Here is a 19,849-nt window from a genome sequence, read left to right on the forward strand (position 1 = left end):
AGCTTTGGCCCTCTCACTGTGAATAAACCTCTCTCACCCACAGGCAGACAGGGCCTGGAGTCTGCAGCCGCAATTTGAACTGCCCGACCTATGCAGTGCCACAGCTCCCCCTACAGGCCAAAGAACAAAAGACAACAACAACAAAAAAAATTCTTTTTATTTGACTTAGAAAACGTTACTCCTGATCAAAAGGGGAAACGGTGCAATCATCAGGTGATGCACAGACATAAATGCACATAGAAAGTATACAAAAGATAAAAAGATAAAAAAATAATTTATGTCATTTGCAATTTAAGACAGAAGAAAGATAGAAAAAAGAAAGGATTGTCAGAAAAACTGAGGATTTTTCTCCAAGCTTCACATCCCACTACACCTCAGACTGCAATGGAGGAGTTTGCCGACCCCCACTCAGAGGTCAGAGCCTGAACTTCAAGAGGTAACAGACAGCGATGAGCAGTTAGTCTCATCAAACCACGAATTGTCATGAAAGCTCAGTTTCTACCTGTTCATGATTTTACAGTAGAATCAGTAGAAATGTTTTTGAGTGTTTTTATCGTGTGTTGTTGGCTTTTTGTTCATACTTAAAAAATATAAGACTGTACACGTGTCCTCATTAGGGCACAAATTTGTGTTGGTGTGTTTATGGTGTAACGCGAAAGTAATGTAACTAGTAGTGCAGCAAATTACTTTCTCTGGCGAGTAATTAAGTAACGTACTGCATTACTTTTAAGAAAAGTCAGTATGGACCGGTAGTAATATAAAATATTATATTATGCTTATTCTTTATCCTGCAACTGTAATTTCAATATGGGATCAATAAAATATCTATTCATGTGTCAAATGGCATGGCTTGCACATTCCCTGGAAGGACGGGCAGAATTGGTCATTTAAATTTTAAAATGAAAACTACAGGTTTCTGAAGCTTCAATGTTTGGTGGTATGTTCTAAAAACGATCATTTATGATTTGTAAGTTGCATGTAAATATTTGACATCATTCTGTAAGTCTTTCAAGAGCACCAATGGATCTTTTTCCCCCCCACACGTGCAGATGAAATTCTTCTGTTGTATTCCAGCTATTTAGACAGTGGTCCTTCCACGTCGCGCCATTTCTTCAGCGTTTATCTGTTTAGCGCACTCTTCCAGGTCTGTTATGACCTCAGACGCTTCAGGTCGGTCTTCGGGATTCATACTCAGCATTGGTCTGATGATGTTGTACTGTAGCATAATAAGAGTAATAAAATATTTATTAGAAAGAATCTTTCATTTTCACCATTTCTAGAGCTCAACTTCAACAACATTTTCCACCAAGTGTATATCTTTTAAATCCAGAGTCTTATTTCCCCAAATATGACGATCATCCCTTTCTGATTTTGTTCTCATCACCATCAGATGTTGAACCTAAATGTCCTGATGCTCCACACTTTCCTTGCTTCTGTGACAACTACAGCTGTACTAAAATAACTGAAAAAGGGCTTTTTCTAATGATTAATTAGCCTTTCAGACACTGGAATACTGGAGAGGCGTTTGCTGGAAATTGTCTTCTGTTAGCTGATGTAAATAATCCATCTAAAATCAAAACACATACATTTCTAAGTGACCCTAAAAATTTGTGAGGTTTTGGATCACAGCCTTTCCTCTGCCAGCACATATGTTGTGAGAAATGCATACTGAAATTTGCTAATACACTGAGAAAATGTTGATGTACCTCTGAGGTAAAACTGGATTCAAATTCTTCGGGAAGCTCCTGTTCTCTGATGTCATCCCATGTCTGAAATTCAGAAATGGTTCAGGAAATTTCTGATGAATAGTTAAAGACAAAACATTTGACCTCCTACAGATTATGAGCTACCGTGAACAGTATTGTGATTGTGACTCAACAACCTACCTTGTACTTTTCATAACGAGTGGAGAATTTCCAAAGAAGCTCAAAGTAGATCAGCCCCAAAGCAAATATGTCAACCTTCCTGCCATAGTTCGTCCTGCCATTCGTCTTGCTCTTCTGTGTTAAAGCAGTTAAAACAGCATTAATAACAAGAAGCACTGAGCGCACAAACCTCCACCAAGGCAGCTCACTTTCTGGTCAGTATTTACATTTAAGGGAATAGTACTGTATTTTGCACACAGAAATTCTGTAAGCATGGCTAATAAGTATCAATAGGTATTGATTTGTAAATAATTGGGCATGAATAACTTGAGCTTACAGGGCTCTAGACTAACTTTTTTCCAGGGTTGCACTGTGCGCCTAACTTTTTTTCTTAGGTCCACCAGCACAAAAGTTAGGTGCACCCAAATTTTTTAACCGCATCGATTAACACTGCTGTTTTACATGTGCACTTTTGGGGGGGGGGAGGAGACCTGTTTTGCGGCTGCCTGCCGCTTGAAGGCAGTGGGAAGAGGGGACACTTGCATTTATTGCGGCATATAATGTGTTTTCAATCACTCTTTTCATCTTTTGTCATTACCCACAGTTACATCCACTTCTGTCGGGCTTAGGCTACTCACTAGGGCTGGGTATTGTCACTGATTTCTATAATTGATTTGATTGAATTCAATTTTGACACAGTCAGAAATATTATAATTCTGATCATTTATCAGTACATACACTTGTGAGACTTCATCAGGGGTGTAAGCATCACAGCAGATGCCTTTGTGTCAAAGATAAAAGGAGGATAAAACACAGAAAACATGAAAGATTTTCCTGGCCTGGCTTTTTATAGCAGATAACAGCCTTAAAAAAATATTCTGCAAGCTAAGCGTTTTTCAATTTGGTATAATTTTTTAAAAAAGTATTAAAAAGCAAAAATGAAGATTTCTTGTCGGAGGTCATTTTGGGTGAAAAGAGAAAAACGGCACCTGACAGCGCTGTACACAATGGTAGACTGGTGTGGAATAAGCAAACAAATAATGCAGAAAACAGATTTGAGATGGGAAACTGTTCTTGAAGTACATTTTGGTCGGCGAGGGACAAAACCTGCAGCTCAGAATCAGTGAGATGTCGGCTTTCTCACCCGATGGCACAAACCCATCAGCTCACTGATACGTCGGCTCCACGCTCTGTGTTTACGTCTTTGTGTGGAATCCGTTTACCTGCTCTCATTTACTATTTTAGCTGTTTGGTGGTTGTTGAAGTAGTTTTGTGAGCTCCTGGCGTTTCTGGCAAAATACATTTATATTTAAAAATCGATTCAGGATTTAATGAATCAACATCGCATTATTCAAGCTAAAATCCATTTTAATCAGAAAATGGATTATTGAAACCCAGCCCTACTATTCACCTCTGTCTATCCACCTGCACTTTGGATCACTGGACATCACTGGACTCTAGAGTGGAGATGTGTTCTCTGGTGTGATGAATCACACCTTGGTGGTTTCCAGGAGAATGGTACTTGTCTGGCTGCACTGTGGCAAGTGTAAATCTCCAAAAGTTGAATCTGTTCATCTGGACGTAGCGTTTTGTGGGAGAAACGTTTCGTCACTCATCCAAGTGACTTCTTCAGTCTCAGCTGACTGCAGGTTTCCCCAAACCTGAGTGACGAAACGTTTCTCCCACAAAACGCTACGTCCAGATGAACAGATTCAACTTTTGGAGATTTACTTTCCTGGATGATTGAGAATGCATCAAGATGGCAAGCGTAAAGTTTGGTGGAGGCGTGGGGTTGGTTTTCAGGAAGTTGTTCCAGTGAAAGGAACTCCTAATGCTTCAGCATAATAAGAGACTTTGGACAATTTTATGCTCCCAACTTTGTGGAAAATGTTTGGGGATAAACCCTTCCTGTTCCAACACCAGTGAACAAAGTAAGGTCCATTAAGACATGGATGAGCATGTTTGGTGTGGAAGGACTTGACTGGATGGCACAGAGTCCTAATCTCAACCCCCATACAAAGATGAGAGCGGTAAATGCGAGCCAGTTTTCAATAAACACACTCCTATAAACACACTGCTTGTCCAGGTGCAAAGAATGGCTTCATATCAAATCTTATAGATTAAGAATTGGATATTGCTCAAGTTCATATGCGTGTTAAGGCAGAGGAGCAAATACTTTTGGCAAATATATTGCATGGTTCCCTATATGTTGTCCATAAAAACATAGTTTCAATAAATAGCTCTATGGCATTATCATCAATTGAACGTCGGATCACTCTATTGAACTTTGAGAGGTCAGAGGTCAAGAATGATTTATTTTAAATCTTTTTACAATACTTTATGTTGACGATACACACCACACTTATAAGAATCATAGTTTCTAAGTTACAAGGCTTTTTGTAAATTTTTAAATACATCGCAATAAATCATAAAGTTGACCTTGAAGAACTTGGTGGATGTATGCCACATTTTAATGGATTGTTAAGATGACCCTACTCTACACGCCTACAAAGTTTTATCAGAATAAATTCAAACGTTTTAAAGCTGTTGTGTTTACAGACAGAACAACACGTATGCAAACGCTACCAAAAACAGAACCTCCTTGGTGGAGGTAACAATACACTGAATTCTTCTTCACTATGACTTATTACAACACAGCCTGTACTCATGAAGTCACCATCAGTTTCACTAATCCAGTCATCAAAGGCTTCAGTGACAGAAACCACTGAAGTAAGAGTAGCATAAATTTGAATAATAATGACACAGATATATTCAAACTGATGATTATTATGATTTTACAAAATATACAAGTTATTCCTTGAGCCAGAAATTCAATTTTAGAATTAAGACAGATTATTTGCTCTGTATGATGTCAGTGAGCAGGGTTATTCCTGATATGGTCATCTCATGCACACAGATCTGCCTTTAAGCACAGAAGCCCCAACTAGCTGCTGATTTTTGTTTGCTAGGAGCAGCCAATCAGAAAGGAAGGCTGAACTGAACTAAGCTGCAGGAAGTGAGGATACTTCAAAAAGCAGAGCTACTCTAGTACAGCCCCAAAATAAAATGCAGCAGCTGGAAATTAGCATAATAATGTCGACTCTGATGGAGCAGACCTCACCTGTTCAGGAGCCATGTATGATTTTGTTCCGATACTTTCAGTTCTTTTCATCGGGGACTTGTCATCGTCGTCATTCTCAGCAGTGACCAATCCAAAGTCTCCGATTTTTACTTTTGCATCTTGCCCAAACAGGATGTTGGCAGGCTAGCCGGACGAAACAAAGCAAACATGTGACCAATTGTTACATCCTGTGAGGCTGTGGGAGTGTGTGGGTGTGGTGTTGCAATAAACAGTAATGACTGAGAATCTCTGGGTTTCTGTGGATTTCGGTAAAAGAGTAAACTGAATAATTTTAGAAATGAAAAATCACATACGAATATTACACCTTGTTGTCAGGTTTTAACCTGTACACACACACACAGGCCTGTGCACTACCTGTGGTTAGCCCATTATCTGCTTCGTCTGGCTCACCTTCAGGTCTCTGTGGATGAGCTTCTTGGAGTGAATGTACTTGATACCACTGACCATCTGCTGAGCAATGTTCAGACTTTCTTCTCTTCTCTTGGAGTTTGATTTCTTCGTATACCAGTCTTCTATCCAGTCTAGAAGTGTTTTGGTGTCACACAGTTCCATCTGAATGTAGAGGCACTTCTTGGGTGAACCAGTGGAAGACCTAAAACAGGATGAACAATCAAACAGTGAAATGATACAAAAGAAGTGAAGAATTACTTTCACAAGTGGACGAGTCTTACTGTGAAGTGCAGGAGCTGTTGTCAGTGCTGTCCGACTGGTATCCTGAATCCCCCATCCAACACGAGAAGTATCTAACGATATTAGGGTGGTCGAGGTCTGACAACGCCTTGGCTTCTCGTAGAGCTTTTCTAATTCAAAGAGGGGGAAAAAACTGAATCATACAACTTTACTATACCTAACTGGAACAATATAAACCAATAAAGCACGCAGTGAAAGCATGCAATATTACAGAACACTTCACTTACTCATTCCAGCGGATGATCTTTATTGCGTAATACCTTTCCACCAGTTTATCTTTTACCTTGAGTACTCGACCAAAAGCTCCTTTACCCAGCTTCTCTACGTAGTCAAACTGTGAATGACTGTTGACAATTTCTTAAAGCAATTGAACAGAAGGTGATAATTTTGATAATATTGCATTCTCATATTTTTATTTTCCATACCTGAAGATTTCTGAATCAGCTGACATATCACTGGGGGAGCTTCCTGAACTCTTTTCTTCAGGACACAACATATCCTTGACAAAACAATACAACAGAATGCATAGTGTAAAAAAAACAAAGAAAAAAAAACAAAGAAAAAAAAGAAAAAAAACCACAAGACACCAAAGCATGTAGCATGACTCAACTAAAAATTACTTAAATCAATGAACTTTTCACAGTATCTTTTTTAAAATACTGTGAACTGCAGCTTAGTAGCATGTCTGAATAGATGTTCACATATTTTTGGCTTCATATAAGCTTTTTGTTGCTCTGCAAATTTGAGTGTAAACAGAAAATTTTGCAAGAAAATATAAAGCAACAGTAAATTAAAGTAAATCAATATTTACTGCATATAAATAGCAATGTTGGGTTACTTAACATAATCCCTGATTCTCTGATAATGGAGTGAGATGTTTCACTATGGGAATCACCTTGGTGTGACTAACTATGGAAGCTCCAATGACACCCTGTCTGTCCATGACAGATCTGTCGAGCCGTGCCCCTCCTAACTCATTCTCAGCAGATTTCTTTTGGTCCCCAAGCAAAGGAAGAAAGTGCCGGTGAAACACTGTTATCAAAGAACCAGGGGTTACGTTAAGTAACCAAACGTTCTTTTTCTACCTTTGCTCGGTGTTTCACTATGGGAGATATAGCCCATTCCCAAACTGCACCAGCCCCATGAAGCTACGCTCCAGGACTACACCAGGTATAGCACAGGATCTCAGGTCAGACCTTAGGCACTAGATTCCAGCACTGCCTGAGCCAGGGTCAACTATGCAAAAATCCAGTAGGGCTGCCACGATTAGTCGACTAGTCACAATTACGTCTACTATCAAAATTGTCAACCACTAATTTAATAGTTGACGTGTCTGAAGCTTTGTAAGATCCTGAAAGACGCAGGAATAACTAGTAGGATTTAAGAGTGTAATAACGGACTGAAACATAAGATGGCAGCACTGCATGTACAAGGATGCCAGCTGCCACTAAACGTGAAAGAAGAAGAAGAAGCAGCAGTCTCCGGTATCATAGCTGTGTTCAAATTCAGGGGCCGCATCCTTCAGAGGCCGCATTTGTAGGCCAATTACGTTACAGCGACACAACGGAGACTGTCCAAATTTGAAGACTCCTCCAAATGCAGCCTTCATTTCCCCAGATTTGAAGGATAGCTCGGGTGTATCCTTCATGGCCCAACATATCCCAGAATTCATAGCGTGGCCCAGTCAATTCCAACAATGGGGTCAGCTACTTAGTTTAAATATTAATCTTTCTGGGTCACAAAATAAACTTTTAAGATATTTTCAAGCAAGAATGTAAGTCGTTCAGATCATTTAAAAATTTTATTGTTTGGCTTTTTTCAGTATTTTATTTGTTGCTGAGTAAATCGGTTTGCCTGAGATTAAAGTTATAGTTTTCCCACAGCTAAATAAACATCAAACAGAAAACTGATTAAACAGAAGAGTGAGATGATCGAGAAATTACTCCAGTTTCCTGTTATATTTTAGGTAGCAAGGAGCAGACGGCTGAGTTTATTAAACTCCACTGAGACAATCTGCAAATTTCATTAAAAGTTTAACAAAACTATCATCTTGTCTTTATTTTTAGTTAGCACATACCTTAAACACTTCAAGCTATAAGGTAATGAGAGTTATATAAGAGCAGATGCATGCTGGTGCAATAAGCTGTACGTTTTACGTCCAATGGACACATGATCTGATTAGTCGACTAATCGCAAAAAAAAAAAAAAAACTGGTGACGAGCCAACTATCAAAATAATCGTTTGTGGCGGCCCTAAAATCAAGCCTACAAAAATACAAATGTGTGTGGCACATATATTCTGGACTGATACACCTCTGAACAAAGCTCAGGATGTGACAATACCAATGGTAGAATGAGTTTGGAGTCCCAGGGAGGCCTATGAGCCCTTAGAGCTGTAAGCCAGAGCTATGGTCTCTGCAATCCAATGAGCTAGCCTGCGGCGTTACAGGGGCCCGCCCTTGTCAGGGGAGGCCCAGGAAACAAACGGCTCATCTGATTTTCTGAACCCACCATTTCTGTCCACAAGTCCCCAATACTCTCATGGGGTCCGCCTGTAAAACATGTTTACTGGCGGACTGAGCATGTTTAGCAACCATACAAGACTCGCTATAACGCAATTGCCTGAGTCACACAAACGTCAGCCATCTCGCCGAACAAAAATCTTTGATCTTCTTGTTTTTTTAGGAGGATTTCAGACTGGACCTTGGAGTCACTCAGACACACTGGCCCCTTTTAAAGATTTTACTCAAAATAGCACCGTTAGTGTGAAAGGTAATACAAGACCCAAACCTTGGAGTTTTTTGACGAATTACAGGTCTGCGCCACAGGTTCTGATGAAGCGCCACAGAGATCCCTGGGAGAATACAAAGAGGTAAATTAGTAAACACTCCATCCTTTCTCTCTCTTTTGCTTATCCTCCTCAGGGTTGGGGGGGGAGGGGGAGCCTAACCCAGCTGTCATAGGGCGAGAGGCAGTGTACATCCTGGAGAGGTACCAGTCTAGTCTACCATTTTCACAAATCTACCACTGCTATCAGTTTGTGACTTACGGTTCAGTCTGTGGTGTGGGCAGCATGGCTGAGGTTCCATCTTGAAACACTTCGAAGCGCGACACCTGAAACACAAGTAGAAAGTCTTCAACTTCTGTACCATATCGTCCTCCTTAAAATCTATGTATGTTATGTTAATTACATTTGTAGGCAACAACTCAATGCATCTATACATGGTCGGTCTTATAATTTAAGTGATCTACTGGGATTTTCCTACACAACCATCTATGGTTTACAGAGAACGGCCAGGAACCGAGAAGATATCCAGTGAGTGGCAGTTCTCTGAAAAGGTCTCGCTGATGCCAGAGAATGTCAATAATGCTTTGAGTTGAAGGGACAGCGCCATTAACTCAAATAACCATACAGGTAGAAGAGCATCTCTGAAACAGCAGCAGAAGACCACACTGGTAGCCACGCCCATCAAGATTAAACCAATTTCAAACTGGTTTCTTGAACATGACAATGGGCCTGATTTACAAACAGTGTGCACAAACAAATCTGTGTCCAAATTTGGAGCAGGAAAGTTTTATGCACAAATCCGTGATTTATTAAAAAAAAGAAATAACAATAATAACTATTTTTTTATTTTTATTTGTCGTTATTACTTTTGGTCATTTACAGTTTTCCAAAACACCACAGGCAACAAAATGCTCAGAATTACAAAAAAGCATGTAAAGAAAGCTAAATATTAAGCTTTAACCTTGATCATTCCAGTTTTCTTCCATTTATCCGGGGCTGAGTCGCAGGGGCAGCAACCTAGAGCCTCCCTCTCCCCAACCACCTCCTCCATCTCATTAAGGGAAACACTGAGGTGTTTCCAAGGCAGCTGCAATATCTTATTTTCTCCAATGTGTCCTAGGTCTACCTCAAGGCCTCCTCCCAGTAGTAGGGCAAGCTACTTACTGCTAGTGTTCTCCAGGCTTGAAGTTAACTTAAATGCCGCTGACTGGCGTCCTTACAAGACTCGCTGTAACGCAATTCCCTGAATCACAAACGTCAGCCATCTCACCAAACAAAACCAGGAACTGCTGCAACAACTCGCCTGACACGAAAGCTGTTTAATAGAGTGTAACTATAAGTGGACTTCTTCCAAAGGATGTACCATAATCCAAGCTGGGACTGGAAAAACCGTTCTGGGATATACTCTTATAGAGGACAACAGAGAACTGTTAAGCACTTAATCAAGTTTGCCTGGACACGCTAAGGAAACTCAAAGTAGTTTTTCACGGGACGAAAGCGACAATGAGTTAGGAGGGGCTGGTCGGCGAGTTAGAATAAGGGGGCGGAGTCCTGAGCTCGGCTTCACAGGTCTGTCATGGACAGATGGGTTGTCATTGGAGCTTCCATAGTTGGTTACGCCAAGGCAATTCCCATAGTAAAACACTGAAGTTAGAAAAAGAACTTGTTTTTGTTCTAATATTCACGTTTGATTTAAAATAGGCCAGTGTGCGTGAAACATCAAATGTGTTGTCAAATTTTACTGCCAGTTTCTTCAGGTTTCACTCAATCTTTGATCTTCTTGTTTTTTTAGGAGGATTTCAGACTGGACCTTGGAGTCACTCAGACACACTGGCCCCTTTTAAAGTTTTTACTCAAAATAGCACCGTTAGTGTGAAAGGTAATACAAGACCCAAACCTTGGAGTTTTTTGACGAATTACAGGTCTGCGCCACAGGTTCTGATGAAGCGCCACAGAGATCCCTGGGAGAATACAAAGAGGTAAATTAGTAAACAATCCATCCTTTCTCTCTCTCTTTTGCTTATCCTCCTCAGGGTTGGGGGGGGAGGGGGAGCCTAACCCAGCTGTCATAGGGCGAGAGGCAGTGTACATCCTGGAGAGGTACCAGTCTAGTCTACCATTTTCACAAATCTACCACTGCTATCAGTTTGTGACTTACGGTTCAGTCTGTGGTGTGGGCAGCATGGCTGAGGTTCCATCTTGAAACACTTCGAAGCGCGACCCCTGAAACAAAAGTAGAAAGTCTTCAACTTCTGTACCATATCGTCCTCCTTAAAATCTATGTATGTTAATTACATTTGTAGGCAACAACTCAATGCATCTATACATGGTCGGTCTTATAATTTAAGTGATCTACTGGGATTTTCCTACACAACCATCTATGGTTTACAGAGAACGGCCAGGAACCGAGAAGATATCCAGTGAGTGGCAGTTCTCTGAAAAGGTCTCGCTGATGCCAGAGAATGTCAATAATGCTTTGAGTTGAAGGGACAGCGCCATTAACTCAAATAACCATACAGGTAGAAGAGCATCTCTGAAACAGCAGCAGAAGACCACACTGGTAGCCACGCCCATCAAGATTAAACCAATTTCAAACTGGTTTCTTGAACATGACAATGGGCCTGATTTACAAACAGTGTGCACAAACAAATCTGTGTGCAAATTTGGAGCAGGAAAGTTTTATGCACAAATCCGTGATTTATTAAAAAAAGAAATAACAATAATAACTATTTTTTTATTTTTATTTGTCGTTATTACTTTTGGTCATTTACAGTTTTCCAAAACACCACAGGCAACAAAATGCTCAGAATTACAAAAAAGCATGTAAAGAAAGCTAAATATTAAGCTTTAACCTTGATCATTCCAGTTTTCTTCCATTTATCCGGGGCTGAGTCGCAGGGGCAGCAACCTAGAGCCTCCCTCTCCCCAACCACCTCCTCCATCTCATTAAGGGAAACACTGAGGTGTTTCCAAGGCAGCTGCAATATCTTATTTTCTCCAATGTGTCCTAGGTCTACCTTGAGGCCTCCTCCCAGTAGTAGGGCAAGCTACTTACTGCTAGTGTTCTCCAGGCTTGAAGTTAACTTAAATGCCGCTGACTGGTGTGTATGCTACCCCTAAAACAGCGGTCCCCAACCCCCGGGCCATGGACTAGTACTGGTCTGTGAGTAGTTTGGTACCGGGCCGTGAGAGTTGAGGCTTGGTCGTGAAATGTATGGTTTTCAGAGTTTTTAATCGTTTTTATCGTTAACTCGGTTTCCCTAGGTCTTTTTCCGTGTATTATGAATAAATCTTCCTTTTTTTGGTACCGGTACTGGTTTTATTTTGTTGTATTTATCCGCGACACCTTAAAGGCGGGTTCGTGAAAATATTGTTGGACATAAACCGGTCCGTAGCGCAAAAAAGGTCGGGGACCGCTGCCCTAGAACACCAATTTCGAGTCTTCTTGTGCAGTGTTTTTGCTTTGAGTTTTGTATGAACACCAAAATGAAGCAAGCAAAGCTGAAATCTTTTGTTCATACCGGTCCTCAGGGGTGTGTTTAATTTTTCCCAGTTTTGCCACATGCTGGAGAAGCTGTAGGTAGAGTCGCCCTTTCCTCCACCAGCTCAGAAACCGTTGTGGTGTGCAGGATTTTTCCAGCCACCAAAAATCCACGATGTTCAAAAACTACCTTCCCATGTTACCAGACTTAGACTCTGAGCTAACTGCGTCATGGAAAAAACTGCAGTCTACCCCGCATCATTGTGCCTGGCTATAGACAGTACATGGACCTGGATGGCACTGAGGTGACCATCTTAGCCAACCCACTTCGTAGAAAGCCACCCCTGGCGGCTTACCTGGCCGCTTTCCACAACCATGGTGTCAGTGGCCCCACAACTCTATCGTTGAAGCACTGCAAATTTTCTGCATTACAGGTGGACAGGTGCAAATTTATGCTCTGGGTTTCTCAGTAAGCTTTCAAATGAGCTGGCTAACCTGAATCTGGAGCTGTGTTAATGTGGCTTGTAGTGGACTCTGCCACCTCTTGCCGATACTTATAAGGGTGCGACCCTAACCTGGAGACAGGTAACTGAAAGACAGACACTGAGTGAAGTGAGAAGGATATTCCTTCTGAGGTAACCTGTTCAGTGTAGAGATGTCTATTTTACTTTACAGATTGCCAAGCTGCTGCTTTGTTGGGGTGGATTTCTGACTGCTGGGCTGAGGTCCTTATGCGCCGATGGCTATTGCAATTTGTTTTTAAACTGGTTTAACTCAACAGCGAATAGCTGAGAACTGAAATGTTTCATCAATGAATTAAAATTGGAATTAATTAATTTAACATATTGCCGGTAAGTTACCACAGTGCCAGCTGTTTAATTCACAGCAGCTTATGCAGTAACCATGGTAACCACGGACTGAGCAGCTGGATCGACACAGGTCTGACAACAACTTTACATGTATGATCTTGAAACAGGACATAGACTTTGTAATTGCTAACCTCATATCAAATGTGTACGTAGGCTGAGTCCATGTTTGACGTTTATTTTATATCGAATCTTTGCTCTCAAACTTTTAAACAGCAGTGAGTCTGCAGCTGAGAGAATACAAACTGTCGGTACAGATTGTAACATTTCTGTTTAAAATAAACTGTAAGCGCTACATTTTCACTCAATTTTTTTTGTTTAATTTACAGCATGTTTTAAGTGTTTAAATGAGCAGCGTGTGTAAAGCCTGCTGTACTAAAATCTCTGCCCAAACTGCCTGGCATTGTCACAGGAACATGCGTGTATTAATTTGGTGATTTACTAAATGTATACATGTTATTATGCTTTATTCTAATCTGTTCCTGAGTCTATAATGCTGATGGAAATGCAGATAACACATAACACACAGCAAGAACACTTATTCTACCAATCATCTGCGACAAACAAGTGTTCATCTCTTTTACAACAGTGTTGTGTTTGACTGCTATATTTTTATGTTCTTTATGCTGTAGAATTCCCCGTCTCTGGAATAGTTGGCACTAACAGGGATGATTTTCTGTAAAAGTATATTGATATGACCCGAGAATTAGTTTCGTAGATAACCGTTAGGTTAGTTTGATGCTGTCAATACTTTCACGTGACTGAGATGTGACTGACTGTTTATCCTGGTCCCAGTGTTAGGGTCAGTGATTCCAGGTGATGGAAAGAAATTCTAGATATGCTGACCTCGAGACAGCAGCTGGACTGCCTGTTTACCCTTATTAGTTGAACATCATGATGTCTGAGTGTGTTTCATAGTGTGTAACAAGCTTTGTACAGTTAAACCTAACAGTTACTACATGACAGAAACACCAATGTTATCTCTTTTAATTAAGTTTAAGCGCGTATACACAGGTCACGCTGACTATTGAACCAAAAAAAAACCAAAAAAAACCCCCCACAAAGATCAGATGTTAATTGGATTTATTTGCTCTCCCCCTCCTCCTTAAACAGGTTTTTAAATGTTAGTTATAAATAAATAAATAAATCATTAAATGTTTTAAATAAAATGAATGGGCATTTAATTAATTATTTTAATTTTTATTTAATTAATTCTTCCCATTTTAATTAATTATTGACACATTTAATTCATTATTTAATGGCGTATTTAATTAATTCATTTTTTCACTCCTGGCCCTTCATATTAGAGCTTAATCACTTCTTTTTGTTAAAGACAGTGAAGGTGCTGCGTGGAAACAGATTTTTCCTCACTGCTTTTAACATGTACCCCAGTGAGCTTGAGTGGTGACGGGCATTGAATATTTTCTTGTATACATTTTTGCCCATTTGGGGCAGGGCATATATTCCCTGCCGCGCTTATCCTGCCTTGCTTGTACATTTCTACAATTTTAGCGTTTTTAATGTATTTAATAAAGTAGATCTTTTAATTGTTTTCTTGGTGCTACTGTTACATGTATAAAAAGATTGTTTTGTACTAGCATTAAACCTTGTGAACTGACTCTATGCCTATGGCTCTTCTCTATCTAAATAGTACTTCCTACGGGTCACACACGTATCATAAATTGGATGGTAATTTTGTGTGCAAATTCAGACTCAAATGGCCTTCGTAGTCACTGGATCTTAATAAGTCAGACAGTATTTCCTGGTACTTCATTTTGACCCCTTAACATTTACACTAATAACAAGATCCACTGTTTGCTCCAAGTTACATGGTCCACCATGCATACAAGTAAGTGTTTGATTTAAACCAGTACAGGTTATAATGCATTGCTACTCACCCCGTTAGTTTTGTGTTTAGATATACCATCAAACACTGGAGTTTTTCTGCATTTCAGGTGAGAATGTTGTGCATTGGAATCTTTTCTCTTCATCTGAAAGAAAAACGGATTTTTCAGAAATGACATCATTGTTAAGAATAGATCAACAAATTTCTGAAACGTGTTCCATATACAGGCACATACACCATCTTACCTCCAGCATTTGATTTTCCTTCTCATTCAAACTTTCCAATGCATTTCGAGCTGCGTTCTGCATTGCTTTTTCAGTATTCTTCCCCTCACCATCAGGAAACCTTTGCCCATTGATCACAGCCCTCATGATGACTCTGACAAAGAATTTTAAAAGCTCTAATTAACATTGCTGATGTACTCCAAGTCAAAAGTTTGATCACAGCTTCTCATTTAACAGTTTTTCTTTATTTTCATGACTATTTACATTGCAGATTCTCACCGAAGGCATCAAAACTATGAATGAACACATATGGAATTATGTAGTAAACAAAAAAAAAAGTGTGAAATAACTCAAAAAACGTTTTATATTTTAGATTCTTCAAAATAGCGACCCTTTGCTTTGATTACTTTATGAGCTTCATAAGGTAGTCACCTGAAATAACGGTAAGTGATAACTGAATGTTTCTAGAGCTATGTGAGGACATGGCAACATAACCACGGGGAAACTTCTGGGGATGATGATGTTGCAGGAGCGAGCACAACATGACAAATCTGTCAGAGAAAGACGACATTTTGATCATGCCGATCGCAGAAATGTGAAGCCACGGAGGCTTTTTCATCGTTTTGATGGTCACTGTAGTGGCTATATTAATTTCTTAAAGTTCTCTCTTTCTCTTTACATGGTTTGGTTATGAAAAGAAAGAACTGAGTCCCAAGTTAAATAATGTAATAAGCGAGGTCATTGCCACAGTCAACTACGTCAAAACACGACTTGTCAAAGCCCAGATTTTTCGGGACTGTGCGAAGTAATGGGCTCCGACAACACAGCCGTTCTGTATCACAGCGAGTCCCGCGTATTCCAGGTTAAACCAAATAGCTATTATTAAACTAATATAAGACTACAAGGACTTAGTAGTTGGTTTAGCACTTGCATGGCCCAATGCACAATATGGCTGCATACCCTCTTTAATACATTGCAGCTGCCGAACACATTTATCCGGTTTTAGCTCACCTTTTCTCGCCATGTCTCTCTAAAACGTTCTCATATTCCAGCTTCAAATCGTTCCTCCGTGCAAAGTTTTTCAGTCGTGTTGTGTACTTATTCTTGCCCATCTTAAATCGCGAAACCCTGGTCGGACAAATATTTAAAATACTTGCTGTAGTACAGCAGAGATCACACACAGATCTAAATTTCCCACCAGGACCGCTAGCTAGTGAGGGCACGATCCTCACATGACACACTTCGTCAGAAACGTGCCGAGACTTGATTCGTCGGAGCAGTCACGTGATCAATGATGTCCGAAGACAAACGTACCTGCCCAGTGGTTATGCTGGGCATACACTGTGCGATTTTTGGCCCATTTTGAGCCGATTTTTGAGTCGTGCGACCGTTTTGGTGATCGGCCGAGTTTCGCCTTCATCGTGTGTCGTGCATCGTGTAGTATACGTGGGGTAATGCTGGGCATACACTGCCATTTTTTCAGTCGCGTTATTCAGCTTCTGCTCAAACTATACGATTGACTTGCAGGGGTTATAAGTTCGCAGGTCACGATGCAGGGTCTCACACTATACGGCCCGATGCTCTGATGCGACCTGAGTGCTCACACTGTGCGTCCATAAAATGAAGGTTATAACAGAAAATCTGTCACTCGCTCTCCCTCTCTGTCTTTCACTCACACTGACACGCACACCACCACCATCAACTTTGCTAAATTGCTGCTGAAAAATATTGATCAGGCAGCTGTGATTGAGCAGCAGTGTAAATCCAACTATTTTCATGGTTGTTGTGGTCGTGATAATTTTGTGAGGCCACATCGAAAAGGCTTGGATGAGCTTTCCAAAGTTCTACAAGTGCCTCCATCGCTTGTGTCCAGATCACACGCTGCACTGCTGTGCTACTCCGTCTTTTTCACCGACGTTTATGTGTTTGCGCGTGTGCAGTGTGAGCGGCTGCGGTGACACCCTCACGACGGTCGGGAGGTTTGAAATCCTCCCGACCAAGCGATTGATGATCGGGAGCTGGTCGTGAGGTGTTAATCGCTTCTCATTATGCTGGGCTTACACTGTGCGATTTTTGGCCCATTTTGAGCCGATTTTTGAGTCGTGCGACCGTTTTGGTGATCGGCCCGAGTTTGGCCTGCATCGTGTAGTATACATGGGGTAAGTGTGAGACCCTGCATCGTGACCGACGAACTTCTAACCCCTGCGAGTCAATCGTGCAGTTTGAGCTGAAGCTGAATAACGCGACTGAAAAAATCGCACAGTCAGTGTTGCCAACTCCTCAGTAAGGAAAATCGCTATTGGTTGTCCTAAACGTCGCTAGAAGTCGCTAAATGACGTCATCACCTAATTTGCAAAATTGGTCATGCTAATGTAATTGTAACCTACGTTGTTGGAGAGAGAAATAACATCGTGGAAGAGACATAAAGTGAGTAACAAACGTCCTAAATGCATTTAGAGTTTATTTCGAACTACAAATTAAATTTATTTGAGCAATTATTGTTTTTTTTAATGTCACAATTCCAACCCTGCTCCTTTACCCAGGCTTGGACCGGCAAAAGTGACCCGAAATAGGCACTGTGGTGGAGTTACTTTGTGTGTGTGTTTATAAGTAGTTTTAAACCTTGTGATTCACAAAACAGCATAAGAGTAAAAGAAGAACTGACTGCATTACAGTCAGTGCGGAGCAGCGGCTTCGCTCATGCGCGATTCATTTGCAGTTTGGATGCATAGATGTGAACATCTTCTGCCCTGATAGCAGCTGGGGGAGGACTATCCTCCGCCTGTGAGCGCTTTGGAACAGGCGAGGTGCCCACGGCAGCACCCGCTGCTTGTTGAGAGTAAAAGCGATACGCGCTTTCATGTCAAAAAGTCATCATAAATAAGTCTCCAATAACACCAGATTTGTCGCTTGTCGCTTTTTTAGAAAAAAAGTCGCTAAAGGGGTCTGAAAACACGCTAAATATAGCGACAAAGTCACTAAGTTGGCAACACTGCGCACAGTGTATGCCCAGCTTTAGTTACATAGGTCGTGTCCAAATTCATGGGCTGCATCCTCCTGAGGACGCATTTGTAGGCCGATTACATAACAGCGATGCGCCGAAGGCTGTCCAAATTCGTAGACTCCTCCGAATGCAGCCGACAAATGCGTCCTCCTTTTCCCCGAATTTGAAGGATGGGTCGGGTGTGTCCTTCGTGGCCCACCATATCCCAGAATTCATAGCGCGGCCCAGCCAAACTCCAGTTTCCGGCAATGGCGGCCACTACTAAGTTTTAAAATTACTCTTATTAATCTTTCTGGGTCACAAAATAAACTTTTAACATATTTTCAGGCGAGAATCTCGGTGTGTAAACTTCAAATATCTGCTCGGTTTATCAAGATATCACATATTTGCAAAAGTGCTTCGACGTTTTCGGAGACGTCTGTTACCCACCAGCTCAATAGCTAGCCGAGAGCTCAAGGGTCACTGAAGCCGCCGAGAACGGCACAACTCCCGGCACATCATTTTCAGATCACCGCGGACTTTTGCTACTCAGGTTAAAAGTAATATATAAGTCACTTAGACAACCTAAAAATGATATTGTTTGGCTGTTTTCAGTGTTTTATTTGTTCATGAGTAAACCGGTTTGGCTAAGATTAAAGTTATTAGATTAGATTAGATAAAATAAAACTTTATTAATCCCCCGGGTGGTTTTCACATAGCTGAATAAACGTCAAACAGAAAACTGATTAAACAGAAGTGTGAGATGGTCGAGAATTTACGCCAGTGTCCTGTTATATTTTAGATAGCAAGGAGCAGATGGCCGAGTTTATTAAACTCCACCGAGACAGCCCATGAATTTGGACACGACCATAATCACATGGAGGCTGGGACCTCACAGCATAAGCATACTTCCAACCTATTATAAATTTGTATTGTACATTGTTATATATTGTGTATTTTTTATTATTAAAAAACGTCAACGAGTCACAAGCAAAAGGAGAACACACCATGGCACATGTTTAAACAAGGAAGGTTTATTCATAAAAATGATTTATTATTAAAAAAGACATAACATGATTTTTCACCCCCCCAAAAAAGATACATGTTTAAAGCACAATATCAGCCCAATGTCAAACAGAACTGTCACATAATATCAAACAGAAGCTGTCAATTCAGTTGTGTAGAGTGGGCAATCATAATGAAGCAGTTCATTATGAATATTAGATTCAAGCTGCTCTTCGTGTTTTTGGCCACCAGAGTTTGAGACCTCTGCTGTAGAGGGACTGTGTTCAAACGTAAGAAAAAAGATGTATTCTTCTGCAACTAAACAGATTTTAGCAGTAGCATTGAGGAGCTAACATGGCAATGCATGTGGGTCATGTTGACGAATAAAATGAACTTGCTTCGAAGAATACGATAGAGTTCTCAGGACACCATGAACATCACCATGCAAATACCTTGACAAATGCTCCAAATTTTTCCAACAAAGCATGGATCAAGCATCAAGCAGAGTTTTCGGATGACCAAGGCTGCATCGAGGGATTTAAAGCCAGAATCCACACTAAACCAAACACCACACCAATTTTCTGTAAAGCTCACCCAGTTCCTTATGCACTTAAAGAAGCTGTAAACAGATTGGAAAAGCTGAAGGTTATTTCAAAGCTTGAGAATAGTGAGTGGGCATCCCCTATTGTTAATGTGCCAAAAGCAGACAAAATAATTAGGAAATGTGGTATCAACAAAGTCAGTGTCAACCAGTGTATTGAAGAGGAGAGATATCCACTTCACTGAAGATTTGTTTGCTACTTTAGCTGGAGGAAGATCCTTCAGTAAACCTGACCTTTTTCATGCCTATCAGCAGCTACAATTAGATGAAGAGTCAGAGAAGTATCTGGTCATCAACACACACAAAAGTGTCTATAAGTACAGTCACCTCAGCTATGGTGTTTCCAGTGCTCCTGCTCT

The 19,849-nt window shown here is 40.7% G+C and overlaps 1 protein-coding gene and 1 long non-coding RNA gene across 2 annotated transcripts in view; one reads left to right on the forward strand and one right to left on the reverse strand.

Annotated features, from left to right (window-relative positions):
* The window catches only part of LOC120443329, a 62,444-nt gene extending 62,173 nt beyond the window's left edge, over positions 1 to 271 (forward strand). The window contains exon 5 of the long non-coding RNA XR_005615353.1: positions 44 to 271. This is a non-coding gene — a long non-coding RNA (uncharacterized LOC120443329). The remainder of the gene's footprint in view (positions 1 to 43) is intronic.
* Positions 140 to 16,156, reverse strand: LOC116318560 (eukaryotic translation initiation factor 2-alpha kinase 3-like). Its single transcript, XM_039621768.1, has 15 exons — positions 15,913 to 16,156; positions 14,923 to 15,055; positions 14,730 to 14,822; positions 10,643 to 10,707; positions 10,382 to 10,445; positions 8,746 to 8,810; positions 8,487 to 8,550; positions 6,123 to 6,196; positions 5,925 to 6,041; positions 5,679 to 5,807; positions 5,398 to 5,599; positions 4,987 to 5,130; positions 1,887 to 2,000; positions 1,707 to 1,769; positions 140 to 1,216 (listed from the first exon to the last, which is right to left on the reverse strand). The coding sequence occupies exons 1-15, from the start codon at positions 16,011 to 16,013 to the stop codon at positions 1,079 to 1,081; spliced, it is 1,566 nt and encodes a 521-aa protein (XP_039477702.1). The 5' UTR covers positions 16,014 to 16,156; the 3' UTR covers positions 140 to 1,078.
* Between the last annotated feature and the right edge of the window lie 3,693 nt (positions 16,157 to 19,849).

This window comes from Oreochromis aureus, linkage group 13 (genome assembly GCF_013358895.1).
Source record: "Oreochromis aureus strain Israel breed Guangdong linkage group 13, ZZ_aureus, whole genome shotgun sequence".
In the NCBI taxonomy this organism is placed as follows: Eukaryota; Metazoa; Chordata; class Actinopteri; order Cichliformes; family Cichlidae; genus Oreochromis; species Oreochromis aureus.